This window comes from Barbus barbus, assembly GCF_936440315.1.
Source record: "Barbus barbus genome assembly, chromosome: 15".
Lineage (NCBI taxonomy): Eukaryota > Metazoa > Chordata > Actinopteri > Cypriniformes > Cyprinidae > Barbus > Barbus barbus.
The window spans coordinates 1,851,801-1,874,067 of record NC_136743.1 but is presented as its reverse complement, the minus strand read 5'-3'; the positions used below and the strand labels follow the sequence as shown (position 1 = coordinate 1,874,067).

The 22,267-nt window shown below is 37.8% G+C and overlaps 2 protein-coding genes across 2 annotated transcripts; one reads left to right on the top strand and one right to left on the bottom strand.

The window, feature by feature from the left end:
• Positions 1-474: 474 nt before the first annotated feature.
• LOC306881201 (armadillo repeat-containing protein 6-like) lies at positions 475-8,403 on the bottom strand. The gene is made up of 8 exons (XM_079435153.1): positions 8,288-8,403; positions 7,872-8,015; positions 5,167-5,252; positions 3,948-4,515; positions 3,193-3,338; positions 2,988-3,119; positions 2,309-2,446; positions 475-1,206 (listed from the first exon to the last, which is right to left on the bottom strand). The coding sequence occupies exons 2-8, from the start codon at positions 7,990-7,992 to the stop codon at positions 994-996; spliced, it is 1,404 nt and encodes a 467-aa protein (XP_079291279.1). The 5' UTR covers positions 7,993-8,015; positions 8,288-8,403; the 3' UTR covers positions 475-993.
• A 1,580-nt stretch (positions 8,404-9,983) lies between these two features.
• Positions 9,984-22,010, top strand: LOC306881200 (elongation factor 2b-like). The gene is made up of 13 exons (XM_079435152.1): positions 9,984-10,109; positions 11,473-11,687; positions 13,440-13,621; positions 13,969-14,180; positions 14,408-14,586; positions 15,043-15,148; positions 15,634-15,886; positions 15,968-16,163; positions 17,190-17,556; positions 18,484-18,837; positions 19,540-19,722; positions 19,814-19,946; positions 21,485-22,010. Exons 1-13 carry the CDS (start codon positions 10,107-10,109, stop codon positions 21,676-21,678), a joined length of 2,577 nt encoding a protein of 858 aa, XP_079291278.1. The 5' UTR covers positions 9,984-10,106; the 3' UTR covers positions 21,679-22,010.
• Positions 22,011-22,267: the final 257 nt, after the last annotated feature.

The window sequence follows — 22,267 nt, the reverse complement described above, 5'->3', positions numbered from 1 at the left end:
AAGTTTAAGTTATTTATATTTATATATTTTTTAGTTTAGTTAATGTTTATTTTAAGAAACAAAAATAATTTATGGGTTTAATTTTAATAATCATAGAGAATCATAGCATATTTCTGTGTATTAATATCTAATACCACTACTGAACCACGATACCTTTTCTGAAAAAAAGTTAAAAGTTACCAAAGCAATTATCATTTCTATCAAGATACTTGTTACTATAATTAATAATAAAATAAAAGCAAAACTTAGTTTATCAAAATAATTATATTTAAATATTTTGAAGGCTTATTATACTTTTATGCTATATATTATTGCATTTAGATATATTATTTTACAGTTGCAAGTTACTATAACTATGCTATTTCAGTATAAATGTATGGTACATTTTTGTAAAGGAATATTATGGTCAGTGTGTAATATAGAAACATCAGTGTGTGTCTAGAGCTGCTTGATTTAATCACAAACACTATCAGATCTAGTACAGAGCAGGTTTAATCACAGCTTCAGCTAATATTGCAACACAGAAAACACTTGGGACTCATATTTTGGCTCACCTTGTGCATGAAGGGGTATTAGCATTAATAAAAAAAACATTTTGGAATGTTAAAAATAAGCATGAAATGCACTGCAGTGAAAGCACATACAGCAGGCAGGGTGATGGGCTTTAGATTAAATATATTATTAAGGTTAAAACGGCCACAGTGTGACAATCCAGCACTGCACTTCTGAGTCAGCATCAGCTCAAATGAATCCAGACCAAGCACAGTGGTCATTCGTGGGTAAAATACCTCATATAAACTATAAATAGTGGCAATAAAATGTTTAAACTGCAAAAAAAAAAAAACATATCTACACTGTAACCTGTAATGCATCCTATGCATGTGGACGTCAGATGCACTTATATGTTTGATCACATACATTTAGTATAAGCTCCACAGTTAGACATGCTCTGGTATGATTTAATCGTGATTGTTTTGAGTTTACAGACATTCATCAGTGACTCAGGCTTCCCTTCTTGCCCGTCCAGAGTTCTCGTAGTTCCACCTGGCAGCCGAGGTCTCTGAGAGCGGCTCGACCCACGTCACCGCAGTCTCTGTGAGACGCCAAAGCCTGCGAGATCAGCGCCTCGGCTCCCATCTCCAGGATGAGCTGGCTGAAGTCTCGAGTGCGGGCCACCAGGTTCCTCAACAGCATGCAGGACTGTTTCTGGAACAGCAGGAAACAGGACATTGTAGTCACTACAAGAATTTCATTAAACAAGGCAAGTAGCAGCTGGTTTGGTTTCCAGAAACAACAGGGAAGACAGGAATACTTTTATTTATTTACAGAGGTATATTATGTCACACTTCTCTAGTAAGTTTCATCTGTGTGTGAAGACGCTGCGCAGCGCAAATCCGTGAGTGAATGAACTTCAACAGATTTCCCCTTCTCAGGGAGTAGGGAGCAATGAACCCTGTGTAGGGAGCATGTCAATCGGAACACAGTTCATGCATGTAGCTCTCTTCTAACGAGCTGGTTATCTGAACCGGGTGTGTTAACTAAGCGCGAGACATGCAAAATATCCAGAGCAGGGGGCACGAGGACTGCTGGGCTACATCATGTGTCATTCACCGGTGAGAAAACTTTATAGCACCGTTAGTAAAAAACTACAAACCAGGAAGGAAGATCGGGTTGTTGATGTTTGTCTGCCATTCTCGCTCTGTCTGCACAGCGTGCGTGAACGCGCGGAGGACGTATTGTGTCTGCGCAAGAGGTATGCAAATACATACATTGACAGGCAGGTAGGAAAGTCTATGTCAAATCAGTCTATGTGAGAGATGCATTCAGAATCAGCACATGGCCACTGTTTAGTGGGCTTTGTTTTCAAGCGCACAACTCACAGAATTCGCTGTTCTTCTGCTGGCGGTTATCAAACAGCGTTGCATTGCTGCGGCCTGTTTTGGTTGTAAGGCCTCATGCACCGAACCGAGATGCCCGTACCGTGACGGTTCGGTACGAATACTTCTACAGTGCAATCCCTAACCAATATAGTTATTGTTTTTGGTCAGGCCTTAAGAGCAAAATGAGATGCATTTTCACCAATTTTGGATGGCATAAAGGTATTCTGCAACTGAAATTGTGAAAACATTTACTTTTCTGGTACTATGTCAGAATAAAGTCCTGTTTCTGTAGCTGAAACAGTAGAGTGTGGCACTAGCAACACCAAGGTTGTGAGTTTTTTTAACCTTGAATGCACTCAATGTAAGTCTCTTTGGATAAAAGCATCTGCGAATGCATTTGAGTCATCGCACACACACTGGTGCTTTACCTGCACATTAACGTCAGCCGGATGAGTCTTCATGGCCTGCAGGGCCGCCAGCGCTCCGCCACACTCCAAGATGACTTTACAGTTGTTGGGTTTGCGTAGAGCGAGAACACTGAGCGCCGCACATCCATGCTCACACACCTGAAAACAGAGCCAAAGACGCTGAGAGGAGTTTCAGAGTTTAAGAACTTAAGACTCGTTTCGTTTCAAGTAACAAGTGGTTTTGAGCACTGATAATGATGAGTAATGATGCTGAAAATTCAGCTTTGATCACAGTAAAAAAACAACATTTTAACATATATTCACATAGAAAACAGTTATTTTAAATGGTAATAATATTTCACAATTTTACTGTTTTTACTGTATTTTTAATGAAACAAATGCAGCCTTGGTGAGCAGAAGAGACTTCTTTCAATAACATAAAAAAAAATCATACTGACTTCAACTTTTGAACACTAGTGTATATAACTAGAAATGTAAACATATTGAATGTTTAATTAATAACTGATTACTTTCATGCACTTTCTTTGTGGAAACTAGACTTGTTTATTAATTATATAATTATAACAAATACAAAAATATTTATAAAGAACTCTTAAAAAACGTTAACTTACTAAAAGTTAAAAAGCAGTTCAGAATTTGTGGACAGTAATTTGATAATAATTGGCATTTTATTACACACCTGTGCATTGGGCATGTGACGGTTCATCGCCATGACGATAAGCTCCGCCCCTCCGGCATTCACAATGCCATCTTTGACATCATCATTTCCTGCGATGGCCTTCAGTGCGCTGAGCACCTGCTTCACAAGCTCCTGGAAGACAGCAAGACGTTTGTTTGTGTTCATAGGAAACAATGCCGTACCTCTCACTGATCCAGCAGCTCACCTGACAATCCAGACTGTCAGCCAGGAGTGTGATTATGAAATTCAGCCCCCCGAGGTCTACGATGTCCTGACAGAACTCGTTTCTCACAGCCAGACGGGACAGAGTGGCACAGAGTTCACTGAGCACTGCTGTGTTCTCTGGATGAGCTGAAAACAACACGTCATCAACATCAAGCTTTCCATTGAGATACAACTATTTGAAAATCTGGAATATGAGGGTGCAAAAAGTTTGTTAGTTTGACAAGTGCATTAAAGCTGATACATGTGTAATTTGAAAAACCTTCATTCTCATTTTGTGAAAAAAAAAAAAAACTGTACATGATGGAAAGATTTTGTTGATATTTTTGAACCCAGCATCATCAAATGAGGTAATATTATTAGGCCTTGTTTTTGCAAAATCAACAAATCAGATCACTTCATGATCATATCACCATATACACTTAAATCTACAAAATAATATAATGGCATGAAATATGTGCTAATGTTACGAATATGAAGGTTCAATTTGTCTTCAGTATTATTTTCACTTTTAAATCAGCTTTTATCTTTCTGTAGTTCATTTAGACCCGAGGTGTGAAAACTGAATTATAAAAAGGACAAATATTTCACGTAATCTATAAATAGTTCAGAAAACGGCCGAAGGTTTCAGTTTATACATTTTTGCAATAATTGCACAATATTACTGTTTTTACTATATTTTTATAGTTAATACATTTGATTTATTTTTGTTGCATGCCTAGTGGAAACTCGGCTCACCTTTAGCAGCTTCAACGATGACTTTCAGTCCGTTGTGCTCCAAGACGATCATCCTGGCGTGTTCATGGGCCTGTCCGAAGGGCACACGTACGTCATCGTCAAAGGTCATGATCCTCAGCGCGACACAGGCCTCCCTCACGACCTCGGGGTGCTCGATGTGGTGTGTGATGCTGGCGATGAGCAGCGGCAGCATGCCTGCCTTCACCAGATCCTGCCGGTTGTTCTCGTGTTTCAGACAGAAGTGTCGCACCACACGGATACACAGACAGCTGAGAGCGGCGTCCGTCTGGTGCGCGGTTAAAGCACCAATCAAAAAATCTCGCCCTTCCACATCCAGCAGATCTGGCTGGCCGTCTGTTAGCGCCGAGAACGCAGCCAGAGCGACGGAAAGGGCTTCCTTCTCTCCCGCGGCTCTCTGGCAGCAGGCGAGGATCGTGGGATATGCCTCTTGTTGAGCGGCCAGGTATCGCTGTGCGAAGCCGAGAGAGCACTGCTGGGTGAAGACTCTCAGATCCTCCAGAACAGATGCGGACGATGAAGCCACTGCTGTTTTGAGAGACTCCAAAGCCTGGAAAAACGCCACCGATAACATGTTAAATACAAAACACGATATCTCTGTGGAAGTGAGGTTAGCTTGGCAGCATAAGCATCTCGTGTGAAGATATACCTGAAGAGTAGTAGTATTTGTGCTCATAAGTTTACATACCCCCTGCAGAATGTGCAAAATGTTAATAATTGAAACAAAATAAGAGGGATCATGAAAATTGCATGCTATTTTTATTTAGTACTGTCCTGAATAAGCTATTTCACATATCAGGTGTTTACATATACTCCACAAGACAAAAAAAATATTGAATTTGCACATTCTGCAAGGGGTATGTAAACTTATGAGCACAGCTGTATTTTTTTTTTAATGTCATGTCAGCATCTTATGCTATTTTCATGGCAAAAACAAGTATAAGAAATACAATAAAAACTAACAAACAAACACACATTACATTACACAAGATATTTTACATTAACGATAACAAAATTATACTAAACTCTTTAAGTGAGTTCACTACATACAGACAGAACAGACAGAAAGGGGAATCTTGCAGAACATGCATCGAGTAAGGTCTTCACCTTTAAGCACAAATGCATGAGTCAGTCTTGTATGACCAATGTGACATCTACTAAATACCACTTGATCAAATCTAGTTTTAAAAGAAATTTATACCTGAAGAACCTCATGGGTCTGATCCCCTGTGTTTTCTTCAGAAGAAACTTTGAGCACTGCTTTAACAATGTTGCTGAGATCCACACCTGTGAGGACGAATCAAACCACATCGTTATCATATCACCATATACATCTATATCTACAAACCAATACTGTATAATGTATTCTAACCTGTACATTAATTATGAATGCAAAAGTCCCTATTATTACCATTTTAAATTAACTTTAATCTTTTTGCAGTTCACTTGAAAAGTCCTGCTGAGTATAAACTAAATTTTTATACAAGCTCCTAAAATAAATTTGATAAAGTTTCTATTGATATTTTTTAACTCTGTATCATCAAATTAGGACATATATCGTTGCTTGCTTTTAAATAATAATTATAAAACAACTAGGTAAATGTGGTTTAAACTATTTTTAGTAGTTTGCACTGCAGTCAAAACGGTCAAACGTTTAGAAGACTTTTTGAAATAAGTCTCTTATGCTCACTAAAGCTGCATTTATTTGATCAAAAATATAGTAAAAACAGTAATATTGTAAAGAATATTAAAAACACATGCATGGATGTAACTATTTTAGTTTCTTCATTTATTCAGTTTTTTACTTAAATATTTTATATGAGCATTGATGCAACTATGTATGTATTCTGTTATTTATTTAAATATTATACAGTGTCCCATTTGAGCAATTATATGAGCATGAATGTGACTATTTATTTATTTGTTTACTTAAACAGAACATTAGTAGTCTTATATTTAAGCATTTATATAATCACTGATGTAAATGCATTTATTTGCATATTATACAATCAACATCCCATTTAAAAGGACATTAGCTGTCTAATATTTAAGTTTTATATGTGTATGAATGTGACCCTTTCTTTTTCCATTTCCAATTGTATCAGATCCAGATGAAAATACCTGTAAATAAAAGCTGAAATGTTAATCTCTCATCTCATATTCATCTTTTGATGTCAAACCCAAATGTTTTCAGTCTACAGCAAAAATAAAGGAATTGGCCTCACTGTTACAATACTTCTGGAGGGCACTGTATATATAATTGATATACATACGTATGTATACAGGTACATCTCAAAAAATTAGAATATCGTGAAAAAGGTCAATATTGTGTCACTCATTTCAGAAAGTGAAACCTATATATTATATAGATTCATTACACAGAGTGAAATATTTCAAGCCTTTATTTCTTGAAATTTTGATGATTATGGCTTACAGATAATGAAAACCCAAAATTCAGTGTCTCAGAAAATTTGAATATTACATAAGATCAATAAAAAAAAGGATATTTAAAACAAATGTCAGGTAGGCTTCTGAAAAGTAAGTTCATTTCTATGCACTCAATACTTGGTTGGGGCTCCTTTTGCTTTAATTACTGCATCAATGCGGCGTGGCATGGAGATGATCAGTTTGTGGCACTGCTCAGGTGTAATGCAAGCCCAGGTTGCTTTGATAGCGGCCTTCAGGTCATCTGCATTGTTGGGTCTGGTGTCTCTCATCTTCCTCTTGACAATACCTCATAGACTCTCTATGGGGTTCAGGTCAGGTGAGTTTGCTGGCCAATCAAGCACAGTAACACCATGGTCATTGAACCAGCTTTTGGTACCTTTGGCAGTGTGGGCAGGTGCCAAGTCCTGCTGGAAACTGAAATCAGCATCTCCATAAAGCTTGTCAGCAGAAGGAAACATGAAGTGCTCTAAAATCTCCTGGTAGATGGCTGCGTTGACTGTGGACTTCAGAAAACACAGTGGACCAACACCAGCAGATGACATGGCACCCCAAATCATCACTGACTGTGGAAACTTCACACTGGACTTCAAGCAGCTTGGATTCTGTGCCTCTCCACTCTTCCTCCAGACTCTGGGACCTTGATTTGCAAATGAAATGCAAAATTTACTTTAATCTGAAAAGAGGACTTTGGAGCACTGAGCAACAGTCCAGTTCTTTTTCTCCACAGCCCAGGTAAGATGCTTCTGACGTTGTCTCTGGTTCAGAAGTGGCTTGGTAGCCCTTTTCCTGAAGACGTCTGAGCGTGGAGACTCTTGATGCACTGACTCCAGCTTCAGTCCACTCCTTGTGAAGCTCTCACAAGTGTTTGAATCAGCTTTGCTTGACAGTATTCTCAAGCTTGCGTTCATCCCTGTTGCTTGTGCTCCTTTTCCTACCCAAATTCTTCCTTCCAGTCAACTTTGCATTTAATATGCTTTGATACAGCACTCTGTGAACAGCCACAGCTTTCAGTAATGACCCTCTGTGACTTACCCTCTTTGTGGAGGGCGTCAATGATTGTCTTCTGGATCATTGCCAAGTCAGCAGTCTTCTCCATTATTATAGTTTCAAAGAACAACAGATACCCTGAATTTATACTGTAGAGATAGTCATTTATTGAAACTCAAATGTAAATATTCTAATATTTTGAGAGACTGATTTTTGACTTTCATGAGCTGTAAGCTCTAATCCTCAAAATTAAAACGAAAAACGTTTGAAATTTTTTACTTTACATGCAATGAATCTAAAATATATGAAAGTTTCACTTTTTGAAATAACTTACAAGAAATTAACTTTTTCACCATATTCTAATTTTTTGAGACGCATCTGCACACACACACACAGGTTACACAAAATAATGAAGTAGATATATTAAAGTAAACTAAAGGATTTCCATGAGCATTTTCTTTAATAACTCACCCTGAGACTCAAACTGCTCAATGGCCTCCTTCAAAGCTTCACTTTCCTCCATGTCAAACTCCTCGATGCCTTCTCTGACCACTGCATCAAAGGTCTCCTGTGCTATTCTGCGTTTGGCCATGACTGCAACAGCTGCTCCAGAGCCTGACAACCAATGCATTCAATAGGGTTTGGTTTATTTGGTTATGGGTTTAGGACATGCAACTAAGGCACTAACAAAAAGCAGAATAGGGTTACCATGGTTTTTGGACATGTACCATGGTAATACCACTGTGTGCAGTAAAGTACCTTACAGAAATATGAAAATAGCATAGCACATTTACTACTATGCTATATATCACGTTACCGTCTAACAGCATCAATGGCACCGACACAATTCACTGCGATCAAAGCGTTATTTATTATAAACCACTCACCGTTAGTTAGCTTAACCTTCAAGCCGGTTTAACACAAAACTGATAATAATCCTGAAATTCACCAACACCCAGCCTGGACCTTCTGATGACAGACTCGCTGGAGAACAGTGGGCAATAACGTTACGCTAAAAGCGTAAGCATAGAACAGCGTCTGACCGCAGCGGAGCTTAACTGACGCAAGCGCTTCGTGAATTCACGCAAAGCGTAGCGTTTTCTTTAATGTGGCTCGGGTGAGATTCGCGAGAGAAAATAGGTTCCGCTTCATATACGTTTTTAAATTTTTTAATTGAACATATTGAACAGAATATACATATACAATGGCATTGATAAATGTAAATAAATAAATATTAAGTAAGGCACATATACCATATAGATACAAAGTACCAATAAACTTACACAGGCTATATTCTGAGAAAGAAAAGGAGAAAATAATTAACTAAAAATAAAAAAAATTGTAAGTAGGGGTCTCTTCATTCATATACATATGGATGTAGACGGACAAAACATTTTTCATATTTAAAAAAAGTCGTATGCAAACTGATATAATTGCTATTCCACAAATTAATGTTTATTTAAAGTACCTTGAGGCTAATTTGGGTATATATTTACATTCATCTGAATACTGATTAATGCACACTGACCCCACCTTAGCCTAGGAATTAGCCTCTTCACAACATTGTAATGCAATTGTTAAACTTAAATTTATAATAAAATTATTTATTTATTGCAGCTTGACAACCGATTTCCTATTTAAGCATTTATATTTGCATGGATGTAACTGTTTATTTATTCTGTTATTTACATAAATATTATGCAACTGATGTTCTATTTATATGACCATGTGACTACTTATTTAATTTAGCATTTTATGTGTATGGATTATTTATTCTGTTTTTGTAAACTAAATATTGCGTAACTAATTTCATATTTGAGCATTTTATGTGTATGTTTGTGTCTATTTTTTATTGACTTAATTATTTTTAATAATTTTAGTTTTTTACTTAAATATTACATAACTGTCTTATTTAAGCATTTATATGTGCATGTATTTGACTACTTACTTATTCCATTGCTTACTTAAATATTATATAATGCCCACTTTATTTATATGTGCTTGGATGTGACTATTTCTTTCTTTCTTAATATTATTTTATACTGTTATTTACTTAAATATTATACAATTACTGTCCCATTTAATAATTTATATGAGCATTGATGTGATTATTTAGTTAGTTAGTTATTTACTTAACTATTAGACAATTAAATATTTATTTATTTATTTATTTATTTATTATAGTGCTGTCAAACGATCGTGATTAATCGCATCTAAAATAAAAGTTTGTGTTTATATAATATATGTGTGTGTGCTGTGCATATTTATTATGTATATATAAATACACACACGTTGTATTTATATATAAAATATGTATATTTATATATAATACGAATTATTTATAAACATATATATATATATTTTACATGAGTGTGTGTAAATTTGATGTGTATGGGTGTCTAATTAATTTATTTATTTACTTAAATATTATATAACTAATGTCCTATTTGAGCATGACTGTGTCTGTTCATTTATTTATTTATTTATTGCCATATGTAATGTCGCTCATGTATGACGCCAGGAAGAGCTGTATTTTTCAGCGTCTCGTGCGTGCGTCATGACGCTAAGCTGAAAGCGTCGCCTGAATATAAACCCGCGCTGCGTCGTGACGCGTCCTTCTCTCCTGCCTATCCACACCAGCGGAAGGCAGCGCGCTCTGTGTTCTAATATTCTCAGTGCTGAGTGAATCCTGAAACATCTGACAAAATGGTACGTATCAGAAGTATTATTTGATTAGATATAGATGTGCAGCGAGCAGATTATAACATCAGATGCTGTATTTGTGCGTTTAACTGGATTTTCGGTAAAATGAGTGCGGAAAAGGCCGGCTAGTTTCCCACAAAACAAAATGGCAGCGGCGCGACTTATTTTTAAAATGTTCTACAAATATCGTTTTCTCTAACTAGATTATAACTCGTTTAGTAAATACTCAGCGAGTGAAACTCAAACCGAATCCTTAATGGGTCGTTTAGAGTCGTTTGGGTTGTTTGTCAGGATGAGGCCTGGTTAGCATGTTAGCTAACTGCCACGTATTGTGAAAGAATCGCGTGCTTGAGAAAAATCACCTCTGAAGCCCTCCGTTATCTGGTTTTGTAAATCCATAGCATGATATATTAGTTCCAGGACTAGTTCTCGTGTTTGTGATGGACTGGTTCGGCTTTTATCACTTTGCCGGTCGGTTTAACGGAAGATGTCGGGTGTGTTCAGACCGGCACGCAGCAGTCACGTGTCGCTGTCCGGTTTATCACATCACGCGCATCACCGTCTATTGTTTGGCTTTCGGTAGGCCATGAAAAGTGCGCTAGTGATGAATATTTAAGCAGGTGTATTTATTTTGGCCTTTGAGTAAAAGCCATTGTGTTTAACGCAGCAATAAAATCGTTGCCGCATTACTGCCGGTTATATACAGTCACGTGCCGCGAATAACTGGTTACATGTATCGGAGTTACGTAATTTAACTTTTTTTTTTCTTTTTTTCTTTTTTCTTTTTTTTTAAAGCCTTATTAGATGCCAGTGTTTTCTGTCGTAAGACGGTTTCATAACTTTAAAACTATTTCTCGTTATAATTTTAAATCAGTATTTAACCGCAGAATGGTCTCAAAGAGCTGCTTAAGTCTGATTTTGTGACGGCTGTGCTTTAATTATAGTCTTAATTGTAGTGAATGATTCTGACAGTAATCAGTGTTGAACACTACTGTAAGGTTAACCCTGCCTGCTTTACATGTTTCAAAATAATTGAAAACATTCTTTAGAAAAGTTATACATTAATCCAATGTAATCAGTTACATTAATAACTGAAATAATTACACTACTTATTACATTTTAGTAAGCTATAACCCATGACATTTCCAAAGTAACCTTCCCAACATAAATGTCACTTTTGATATCTACTTCAAAATGTGTAGTTTGCTCTTTGTATATGGGATAAATGCAACATGCTTTAGGCCTATGGTGTTTTCATGTATAATCTCATCTTGAAATCTTAATGTTACGAAGAGGTTTGTCAAGAACAAATAATTTGTTACACGTGTAAATAGAGTTTGGATGACGAATGTCAATGTGTTTCTTCCAGGTGAACTTCACAGTCGACCAGATCCGTGCGATCATGGACAAGAAGTCCAACATCCGTAACATGTCCGTGATTGCGCACGTGGACCACGGGAAATCTACGCTGACCGACTCTCTGGTGTCCAAGGCTGGAATCATCGCTTCCGCCCGCGCCGGAGAGACCCGCTTCACTGACACGCGCAAAGATGAGCAAGAGCGCTGCATCACCATCAAATCCACGTAAGACGCCTCAAATGATTGCAAGCCTGCAATTAAATGTATAGAAATATCATGCAAAATTAAACCTGGAAATGTGCAAGCCTGTAAAAGTGCAATTAAATAGATGTAAACTAGGGCTGGTCCGAATACCATTTTTTTTGAGCTTCAGTAGTAATCAACACCGATGCTTCGGGGGGAGGGGGCTGAACCTATTCTTCTCTCTAATAAAGGCAGGAATTTCTGTGCGTCTGTCTGTTCGCATTGACGAGAGTCGTTCATCCAATCGACTGCATGTGTGTTGCTTTGAACCCAAGGGAGTGCAGTGTCGCATCTAACAAACTAAATCAGAAATTAGCTACACAGTAATTACTGACAAAGGGTAGGCTAATTAAATAAATGAACGAAGTTCAACGAACTGTAATAGAGAACACTGTAGCATACTTTCAATAAAAGCAACACACATTTTAATTAACAAACAGTTTAAATAAAATTAAATGAATTCCCTTATAGAGTAAAACCAACTGTAATGGGCTAAATATAACAAGGTAATGTTAGACTGGTTAGACAGCTCACATTCTAATAAACAAACTATTTCTTTACAAAGTCAAACTTTCAAATACATTACAATCAGGTTGCAAGCTAGTGAAGCTACCTGCTTAATCTGCTTACACTCTTCATGTGTGTGAGGAAGATGAGTTTGTTCACATTTTAGGTAAAAGGGAATTTCAGGTCTTTCCAACGTAGCCATCTTTTGAGGAAAATGCGCTCTGGCGGAGTTGACGTGGCTGGAACGCAAAGGAGTTGTTTGGCTGGAAAAGCCAGTTTAGGGTAGCGGTCACTGTTTTGCTTCCACCATGCAAGTGGACTGTACTTTAGTAGTATCTCTCAAATATTGCTCCATCTCTTTCTTTGCGCTGTCTCGGTGTTCTTACTGTCATCGGACTCAGACTGCATCAGCTCCCACACAGCTGAGGTCTTCGGCATTTTTGTTTTCTCTTCCAGATGAACCGAATCATGACGTTCACTCATGGGCGATTCATATTCAATTGTGAAGGAGAACCATTTCGCGGGGGATTCAAGGTGTTCAGGGGGGAAAAAAAGAATATTCGAATCCAAAATTGAAAATTTACAAATATTCTGGTCCAGCCCTGATGTAAACATTATTGCACATGACTTAAAATTGGGAATTTCAAAATTGCAAGCCTGTAAATAATGCAATTAAATGGAAAATAATCCTTATCATGCATGCATATAAATGTTCAGTAGGGAGTGGCTGTGATGTGCTGCATGAGGGCAAAGGCTGTGCAACTGCTTTTTCAGTGCTCTGTGGTGTTGAGTCATGTATAATTACATGCACTGGAGTAAAATTAAGTATTTATTAGGGGTAAAACAATATAGTGCAAAACAAAAATGCAACGCGTGTAATTCTACCAAAATAAACTTATATGGAAGCTCAAATCCATATTTGATGCCAAACTGTTTATAGATAGATAGATGGATAGAGATAGATATATAGATATAGATAGAGGGATGGAGTCCAGCCATATGTCTAACAATCACGTATTTTCTTGTTAATTTTCTTTATTGCTCGGAAAAATCAATTCTGTGAAATTTAGTTGTAACTAACATAACTCAAACTCTAAGTTCATAGTTGGCCAAAACAGCCAATCATCTATGACCTGCTTACTAGAACAAAACAAAAGCCCAGCGGAGTGTCTAATACTGCTCTACAAAGAGTTTGTTGTTGATTTCCCTGCCATGCCTCTTTCACAGTGCTATCTCCTTGTACTACGAGCTGGCCGAAAATGACCTGGCCTTCATTAAGCAGTGTAAGGATGGAGCTGGTTTCCTCATCAACCTGATCGACTCTCCCGGCCACGTGGACTTCTCCTCTGAGGTCACGGCCGCTCTGCGTGTCACCGATGGAGCTCTGGTTGTGGTGGATTGTGTCTCTGGTAAACTTCTTACTGTTGCTCTACATCATATTGTTGTTGATCTGGTCTAAAGTCGCCTTTTCCACAAATTAAGTTTTTAAATTGTAACAAGTCTTAAATTCATATAGTTATATTAAATGTTGCAAAAAATGCATATCTTCCTCGGTATGTTTGTCATTTACTTAATGCAAAATGAAGTCTGAGAAATTGAAGAATTGAGTTTGTCTATCAATGGGTCATGATTTATGGCTTATTTTCTTCACTTGGTCTTGAAAAGGTCTTAAGTTTACCTTCATGAAACCCTGAAAGGGTCTAAAATGTATTTATTGCTGAACTTACAGGATGTTAAATGTCTGCTTTCTGCGCAGGTGTGTGTGTGCAGACAGAGACTGTGCTGAGACAGGCCATCGCCGAGCGCATTAAGCCGGTGCTGATGATGAATAAGATGGACCGGGCCCTGCTGGAGCTGCAGCTGGAACCTGAGGAGCTGTACCAAACCTTCCAGCGCATCGTGGAGAACGTCAACGTCATCATCTCCACCTACGGAGAGGACGAGGCTGGACCCATGGGCAACATCATGGTGAGAACATGCACTCATTCATTAATGTGACGTTAATGAAGTGCTAAAATGCTGTGTGGTCTGTGAGGAGAAACCATGCACCACTCTGATAGGCTGATGAACCGCTAACCACAATATCTGAGACCTGCACTGATCGATTAGTGATATCTAACACTTCCAGAGCTGTAATCTCATTTATCGGTTCCTTTAGCTGGACTGTTTGTGCTCATCTCTCTGCTTTCTTCCAGATCGATCCAGTGATCGGTACTGTGGGTTTTGGATCCGGTCTTCACGGCTGGGCCTTCACTCTCAAGCAGTTTGCTGAGATGTATGTGGCCAAGTTTGCTGCTAAAGGTGAAGGTCAGCTGAGCCCAACTGAACGCTGTAAGAAAGTGGAGGACATGATGAAGAAACTCTGGGGTGACAGGTGAGATTCATATCGATAAATAGTGTTAGCAGTTTTGGCCCAAAAAAATGTATCTCCTTTTTGCATTATATTAGTAATTTGGATTAAACATCTGCTACAAGATTTAAGATCATACACTGCCATTTAAAAAGATTTTTAAAGTCTCTTCTGGTCAATAAAATTTTATTTGAAATAACTTCATTTGAAAAATCAAATATAAATGTCTTTACTTTTAATTAAATGCATCTTTGGTTAATAAAAGTATAAGGAACCTTTATGTTAGAGTACTTCTGGAAGCTTTTATAGATTAATCTTTTGTCTGAAGGTTATTTGACTTGCACTATGTATATGAATAAGTATAAAGTGTATAACCTCAGTGGCCTAACACTGCTGAACGGTAGTGTAAATAATGGAAACAAATGTAAGCTATCTGTTAAATGTAAATGTTAAATTACTCATTCTCTGCTGCTTTTCCAGGTATTTTGACCCAGCCACTGGTAAATTCAGCAAGTCTGCCAACGGCCCTGATGGAAAGAAACTGCCCCGCACCTTCGCCCAGCTCATCCTGGACCCAATCTTCAAGGTACCTTAAAGAGCCTTAAAGAGGTCATCGGATGCGCTTTTTCCACAAGTTGATATGATTCTTTAGGGTCTTAATAAAGTCTATAACATACTTTGTTTAAAATTTCTCAACGGTAGTGTAAAACCTTCTTTACCCTGTCAATCAGTTCTGTTTTTAGCGAGCCGTTTTTTGTCCATGTTGCTTTTAAATGCAGATGAGCTTCCGTGGAGTGACGAGCAGACTGTAAACTTCAGCCACAAACTGGCTAACTAGCACGTTATTAGTAAAGGCGACTTGCAAAGATTCGTAAACCCTTATACTCACTACTTCTGTAGATATAGCTGGATCACGAATGATTCGTGCGAGCATGGACGCATTTAGGCAGATCAGGATCGGCGTGTTCAAACAACTTGTGAATTTTGCATCCGATGACCCCTTTAAATAGTAATGCAGATCTCTTTTTTTTTAATCCACCGGTAATCACACTTCACTTCCTCAATCTCCAGGTGTTCGATGCCATCATGAACTTCAGGAAGGAGGAAACTGCCAAGCTGATTGAGAAGCTGAACATCAAGCTGGACAGCGAGGACAAGGAAAAGGAAGGCAAGCCACTGCTGAAGGCCGTGATGCGTCGCTGGCTGCCCGCCGGAGAAGCTCTGCTTCAGATGATCACCATCCACCTGCCCTCTCCCGTCACAGCCCAGAGGTACCGCTGCGAGCTGCTTTACGAAGGACCTGGAGATGATGAAGCTGCCATGGGTACGATGCATTCATTTTCATGTTTACTTTGCTGTTTGCTGCATTTGAACTGTCTGACTGACTTGTTGTGGGTCTGCGCAGGTATTAAGAACTGTGACCCTAAAGCTCCCCTCATGATGTACATCTCCAAAATGGTGCCGACCACTGATAAAGGTCGTTTCTATGCTTTTGGCCGTGTGTTCTCTGGTGTTGTGTCCACTGGGCTGAAAGTGCGAATCATGGGACCAAACTTCTCCCCTGGGAAGAAGGAGGATCTTTACCTGAAACCCATCCAGAGGTAGGCAGCGCTTCGGACTCATTAACACTAGTGATGCACTGAAATTTCGTTGAGCCAAAAACCGAATAGTAGTTTGAGTATAACCAACACTATAAGAGTCGTATTTTAATTGCTCTAGGCAGTTTTTATGTGACCTATGCTGGCAAAATGAGTCACAATGAGCAAATTAAAGTTTTTATTAAATTTTTCACATTTTCACAAAATATGATTTGTTGGAATTTTTTTTTTTTTTTTTTTTGTCTGTAGCTCAAAATTAGTCCGTGCACATTGACTCATTTTGCCAGCACGGGTCACACATCAACTTTTAAATTATAAAATGGTAACACTTTACAATAATTTAATTTAACATTAGTTAACGTGAACCATACTTATGCAGCACTTGTTAATCTTTTAATGTTAAATTCAGTAATGCATTAAAATAGCATCTTTTGACAATGTACTGTGAACTAGCATCAAGGAATAATAATGCAGAATAATACATTTCTAGTTGTTTCTAGCAATGCATCAAAATAAAAATCCTGTGCTGAAGCCAAAAATTTTGGATGCATTTGGGCCAAAAAATTAAAATGATCCAATTTAATCCATTTTGAACGAATAAAAGGTTTTTACAAACATTTAAATTGCACATAAGGCCGTTTTTGAGTTATCTATTTCTACTCTCATTTGTTGGTGAAATATAAATTAAACTGTGGCAATAATGCCACATTAAAGAGTATAAAGACCACATTTATTACTTGAATTGGCACGAATCTTTCAGATACACAAGTAATAAAGCATGAAGATTGCACCTACCATGTAATTGTGACGTTTTGTTCATGCTTCACTTAAACTGCACAGACTAAAATATCTCTTCAAATCTATATTTGGTTTAATTGTGAATTTTATTTAGATTTTTAGTGATTTTGAGATCGTTTTGTCATGCCAAAGTTCATTTCCAGTTGCCAAAGTTCTGTGCATCACTAATTAACATGATTAAAACCAGGTCACGAAACCAGCGTTTTCTGACGCAGCGCTTCTTTATTCCAGGACCATTTTGATGATGGGCCGTTACGTCGAGCCCATCGAAGACGTGCCATGTGGTAACATTGTGGGTCTGGTTGGCGTGGACCAGTTTTTGGTGAAGACCGGGACCATCACAACTTTTGAGCAGGCCCACAACATGCGTGTGATGAAGTTCAGTGTCAGCCCTGTGGTCCGAGTGGCGGTGGAGGCCAAGAACCCCGCCGACCTGCCCAAACTGGTGGAGGGACTCAAACGCCTGGCCAAGTCTGACCCCATGGTGCAGTGCATTATCGAGGAGTCCGGAGAGCACATCATCGCCGGCGCTGGAGAACTTCACCTGGAAATCTGCCTTAAAGATCTGGAGGAGGACCATGCCTGCATTCCACTGAAGGTCTGTGCATTTTAATGCTCGATTCATGACATAACGTTTTTATTAGGAGACGTTTGAAGGACGGATTTTGTAAGACCCAGAAAAACGTACAAATTATTACATGCATTAAAGTATTTTATAGTTGTGTATAGAATCCAAAACAAATAATACCAGCACACTTGAATCAATTGTAGATGCTTTGGATGAAATTACAATGTAAAGTAGAAAAATATAAATCTCAAATTGAGTTTTTCCTCATTTTATTAATTGGTTTCCTTGTTTTAAATCGTGGCCGCAAATTAAAAATGTTGCATTTGTTTTAATTTGTTCCTTTTATTCGTTCCCTTTTTTTTTTTTTTTTTTTTTTTCTTGTTTTAGTTCAAACCCGACCATGAATTAAGAACCGGTTCCCACTATTAATCAATTGGGTCCCTTGTTCCTTTGTTTGCTGGTTTGTTTTAATTAGTTTTTCTTTGTTAATTTGTTCGCTTGTTTGTAAAATTGTGACTGTTAATGTCAAATTTCACACTTAATTGGTTCCCTTGGTTTAGTTAAATCGTGGCCACAAATTATGTCCTCTCTTGTTTTAATTCGCTACGCTTGTTTTAGTTTGTTAATTTGCTGGTTTTAATTTATTTGTTGCTTGTTCTTTCGATTTGGGTTTGTTCTTTTGCTCACTCTTATGCATTCACTTGCTTGTTTTTATATTCTTTAATTGATCCGTTCTTTAATTTTAGTTCAATTGTGAGCACAAATTAAGATTTTTTTTTTTTTATCCTTTTAATTTGAATGAATTCCTAATTCCTGGAAATGCTAAATGTATATATTTGTCCATGTCATGTGGGGGTCAGTAGTTGCATTTATAAAATTTAGTTACATATACTCAAACTATTGTTCAATCACCCTGCCTTTCCTGATGTGTAAGCTGTGTGTCTGGTTCTCCAACAGAAATCGGACCCCGTTGTGTCCTACAGGGAGACGGTCAGCGCAGAATCAGACCAGATGTGTTTGTCCAAGTCTCCCAACAAGCACAACCGTCTGTACATGAGGGCCAAGCCGTTCCCTGACGGTCTCGCCGAAGACATCGACAAGGGCGAGGTGTCATCCCGTCAGGAGCTCAAGGCTCGCGCCCGTTACCTGGCTGACAAATATGAGTGGGAGGTCACAGAGGCCCGTAAGATCTGGTGCTTCGGACCTGATGGAACCGGACCCAACATGCTGGTGGACGTGACCAAGGGAGTGCAGTACCTTAACGAGATCAAGGACAGCGTCGTGGCTGGGTTCCAGTGGGCCTCTAAAGAGGTGAGATGTTCAAAGTGAATTGGGGTTTGGTTAACTAGCTGTCCTGTTAATGTCCTGGCTGGTCTGTGAGGAGAAATGCACCACTCTGAAGAAGTGATCGATAACCCCTACCAAAAGTATCTGAGACTGGCACAGGAAAAAGTTCAAATCTACAATATCACATTGAGTCTTGAAGGAAAATTGGACCTGGTTATATTTTGGTTGTATTATAAACTGTTTAACTTGTTTTATTATTGTATTTAATTTTAAATATACAAACCAATAGAAATGAGTAGTAATTTTATTTATAAAAATTATGCACTTTTGTATTAACTATTTTTTTAGTTTTAAGAATAAAATGCAATAAAACGATGCAAATTAGTAAAAAAAATACATTTTATTGTATTATGAATTAAACTTTTTGCTATTAATATTTTTATTACAAAATACAAAACAATAAATATTTTATAAATTTTATTTTAGTTTTTGCTTATTAATACTTCCTATTAAAAATACAATAATAAAAATAATGAATTTAAATACTATAACTATAACTTCATCAGTTGTATTTACTAAATTGTCATATGCTTTAAAATTCAAAGTTGAGATTTATAAAATGTATTGCTTGTTGTATCCTGAATCCGTCTCTCTTTAGCTTTCTTTATGAATGGAGGTTTTATGATTGAGTCTTGACTGTCCTCGTGGTTTGGTTTCTCTGCTCAGGGTGTGCTGTGCGAGGAGAACATGCGTGCCGTCCGTTTCGACATCCATGACGTGACTCTCCACACAGACGCCATCCACCGCGGCGGTGGCCAGATCATTCCCACTGCCCGCAGGGTTCTGTACGCCTGTCAGCTCACGGCCGAGCCCCGACTCATGGAGCCCGTCTACCTGGTGGAGATTCAGGTAAGACGCCGCTGCCTTCAGTCAGCTTTACGGTGTAACTCCTCCTCTTTAACATAAGAGCATCTCTCACCCGCATCTCTTCCTCTCTCAGTGCCCAGAGCAGGTGGTCGGCGGCATCTACGGCGTGCTGAACAGAAAACGAGGCCATGTCTTCGAGGAGTCTCAGGTCATGGGAACGCCCATCTTCGTCGTTAAGGCCTTTCTGCCTGTCAACGAGTCTTTCGGTTAGTTTCCATCACATTAATGACCCTTTTTATCAAACATATGTGACCCTGGACCACAAAACCAGTCATAAGGGTTCAATTTAACTTGAGATTTCTACATCAATAGAAAGCTTGTTTATTCAGCTTTCAGATGATGTATGGTTTATGATAGGACAATATTTAGCCGAGATGCACATTGAGAAAATCTCCTTTAAAGTTGCCCAAATGAAGTTCTTAGCAATGCATATTACTAATCAAATTAGGTTTTTATATTTATGGTAGGAAATTTACTAAATATCTTCATGGAACATGATCTTAATAGCCTAATGATTTTTGGCATAAAAGTATTAGTTTTATTAATTTATTAGTAATTAATTTTAAAGTAATTTTGACCCATACCATGTATTGTTGGCTATTGCTGCAAATATACATGTGCTACTGATGACTGCTTTTGTGCTGCAGGGTCACAAATGTTTATAATGTACTAAAAGTTCACTTTTGCCTAAAGTAATGTTCTTAAAGGATAAGTCCACTTTCAGAATAAAATTGATTATTTACTCACCCCCATGTCATCCAAGTTATCTGCATATGTCTTCAGTTGCAAAGAAATGAAGTTTGAGGAAAACATTCCAGGATTTTTCCATATAATGGACTTCATTGAAGTGTAGAATGACTGACTGATTCCGGCGGCGTTTGCAGTCTGAGTTGAAAGTGCTGAGAAAACAGGACCGAGACTGAATGAATACTACATACAAAAGATCAAATGGCCAGCGCGTCTTTCTATTGTTCTCTCTGTCAAACAGCAAACGTACAGCGCAAGCAGTGTAGAAATGATGCATGAGCAGATTCTTTTGAAATTCATCTGTCAGAAGATCCAAATCCGCCTCGAACTCATCAGTTAACGTACGAGTCAGTGATTCCTGACTCACTGAATCAGTAGAAATGAATGGCTGGTGGTTCATAAGACAAATGAAGTTAAAGACGCATGTAGGACATTTTTTAGAATTTTTAAGCACAGTGTTCAAATAAATTTTTCTAATTAGTTTCTAACTCCGTTTTTGGATTGAATCAAAGGACTCTCATACAGTTCCACAAAAGCAAAAAATATTTTTTTTTTCAACAATTTTCTTAGTGGTGGTAGTATAATTTAACTTTTTTTTTTTTTTTTTATAAAATTGTGCATTTTAACTTTGATAGTAGTATTTGGTTATCTTATGAACTAATTTTGATAGTGATTTTTAATATTAGTGAGTTTATTGGTAATATAATTTTGTTAATTTTTTTTTTTTTTTTTTTTAGTACCAGTTTAATTTTAATTGGTAAACCTTGTAGTATGATTATTTTAATGATTAAGTAGTATTATACATTAGTATTTTGTAGTGTTTTTATAAAAACAAATTCTCTTGTCTTGTACAATTTAGTAGTAGTTCAGTAGTCCAGGGTTTTAAGGAGCCATTTTGTGCTAGTAGCAGCTCTCATTCCTAATGAAAGTGTCCTAGTCTCTATTAAATCCATATGTTTGTTCAGTCTCTTAACATCTCATGTGTGTGTGTGTGTAGGTTTCACCGCTGACCTGCGCTCTAACACCGGCGGTCAGGCCTTCCCTCAGTGCGTGTTCGATCACTGGCAGATCCTGCAGGGTGACCCCAAAGACCCCGCGTCCAAACCCTTCCAGATCGTGGGCGACACACGCAAACGCAAGGGCCTGAAGGAGGGCATTCCCGCACTCGACAACTTCCTCGACAAATTATAAACAGCCCGGCGACACATCTGTTCTGTAGCCCGACCTCGACGCTTTACACTCATTCCTTCCCTCCTGCACTCACTTCCTTCCCTCAGAGTTCAGCTGAGGGACTGGACTGTACAGGGCACAAACACCACCCGTTATCACATTCTGACAGGAAATACAAGTGGATTATGTAAATCTAATAAAGAAAATAAAAATGGAAAATTACTCCTGTGCATGTGTGCGGTGCTTCATTGCCAGTTAATGCAGATGTCGACTTGTGTGTCCAAGGTCATGACGTTTAATTTATGCATCTTATTTAGTTTCTGTGCTAGTGTTTTATTAAATGGTCCAGTGGTATAACTTAAAGTCCAAATATTTCATGTAGTTTGAGCTCAGTAATTTTGTAATTACACAAGATTTGTCAATGCCTTAACATTAAAATGTCATATTAGCTATTGTATTTTAATACTAAATATATGTAGTATTCATATTAAGTTTAGTGTTTTAATAGAAAAATGCTGATGAAAATCGAGCTTTTTTTTGTGTAAATTATCAATTTTTGTTCCCCTTGTCCTTTTTCATGGATAACTTATCACTGATTTTGGTGGTCATA

What these genes read in the sequence shown, in the direction of transcription:
- LOC306881200 (XM_079435152.1), top strand. An exon ending in ATGCCTGCATTCCACTGAAG is followed by an intron (nt 17,557 to 18,483) that starts GTCTGTGCATTT and finishes GTTCTCCAACAG; the next exon opens with AAATCGGACCCCGTTGTGTC. An exon ending in TCCAGTGGGCCTCTAAAGAG is followed by an intron (nt 18,838 to 19,539) that starts GTGAGATGTTCA and finishes TTCTCTGCTCAG; the next exon opens with GGTGTGCTGTGCGAGGAGAA.
- LOC306881201 (XM_079435153.1), bottom strand. Translation starts at nt 7,992, where the DNA reads ATGGCCAAACGCAGAATAGCACAGGAGACCTTTGATGCAGTGGTCAGA. An exon ending in TGAGCAGTTTGAGTCTCAGG is followed by an intron (nt 5,253 to 7,871) that starts GTGAGTTATTAA and finishes TCGTCCTCACAG; the next exon opens with GTGTGGATCTCAGCAACATT. An exon ending in CTGACAGTCTGGATTGTCAG is followed by an intron (nt 3,120 to 3,192) that starts GTGAGCTGCTGG and finishes GCTGTCTTCCAG; the next exon opens with GAGCTTGTGAAGCAGGTGCT.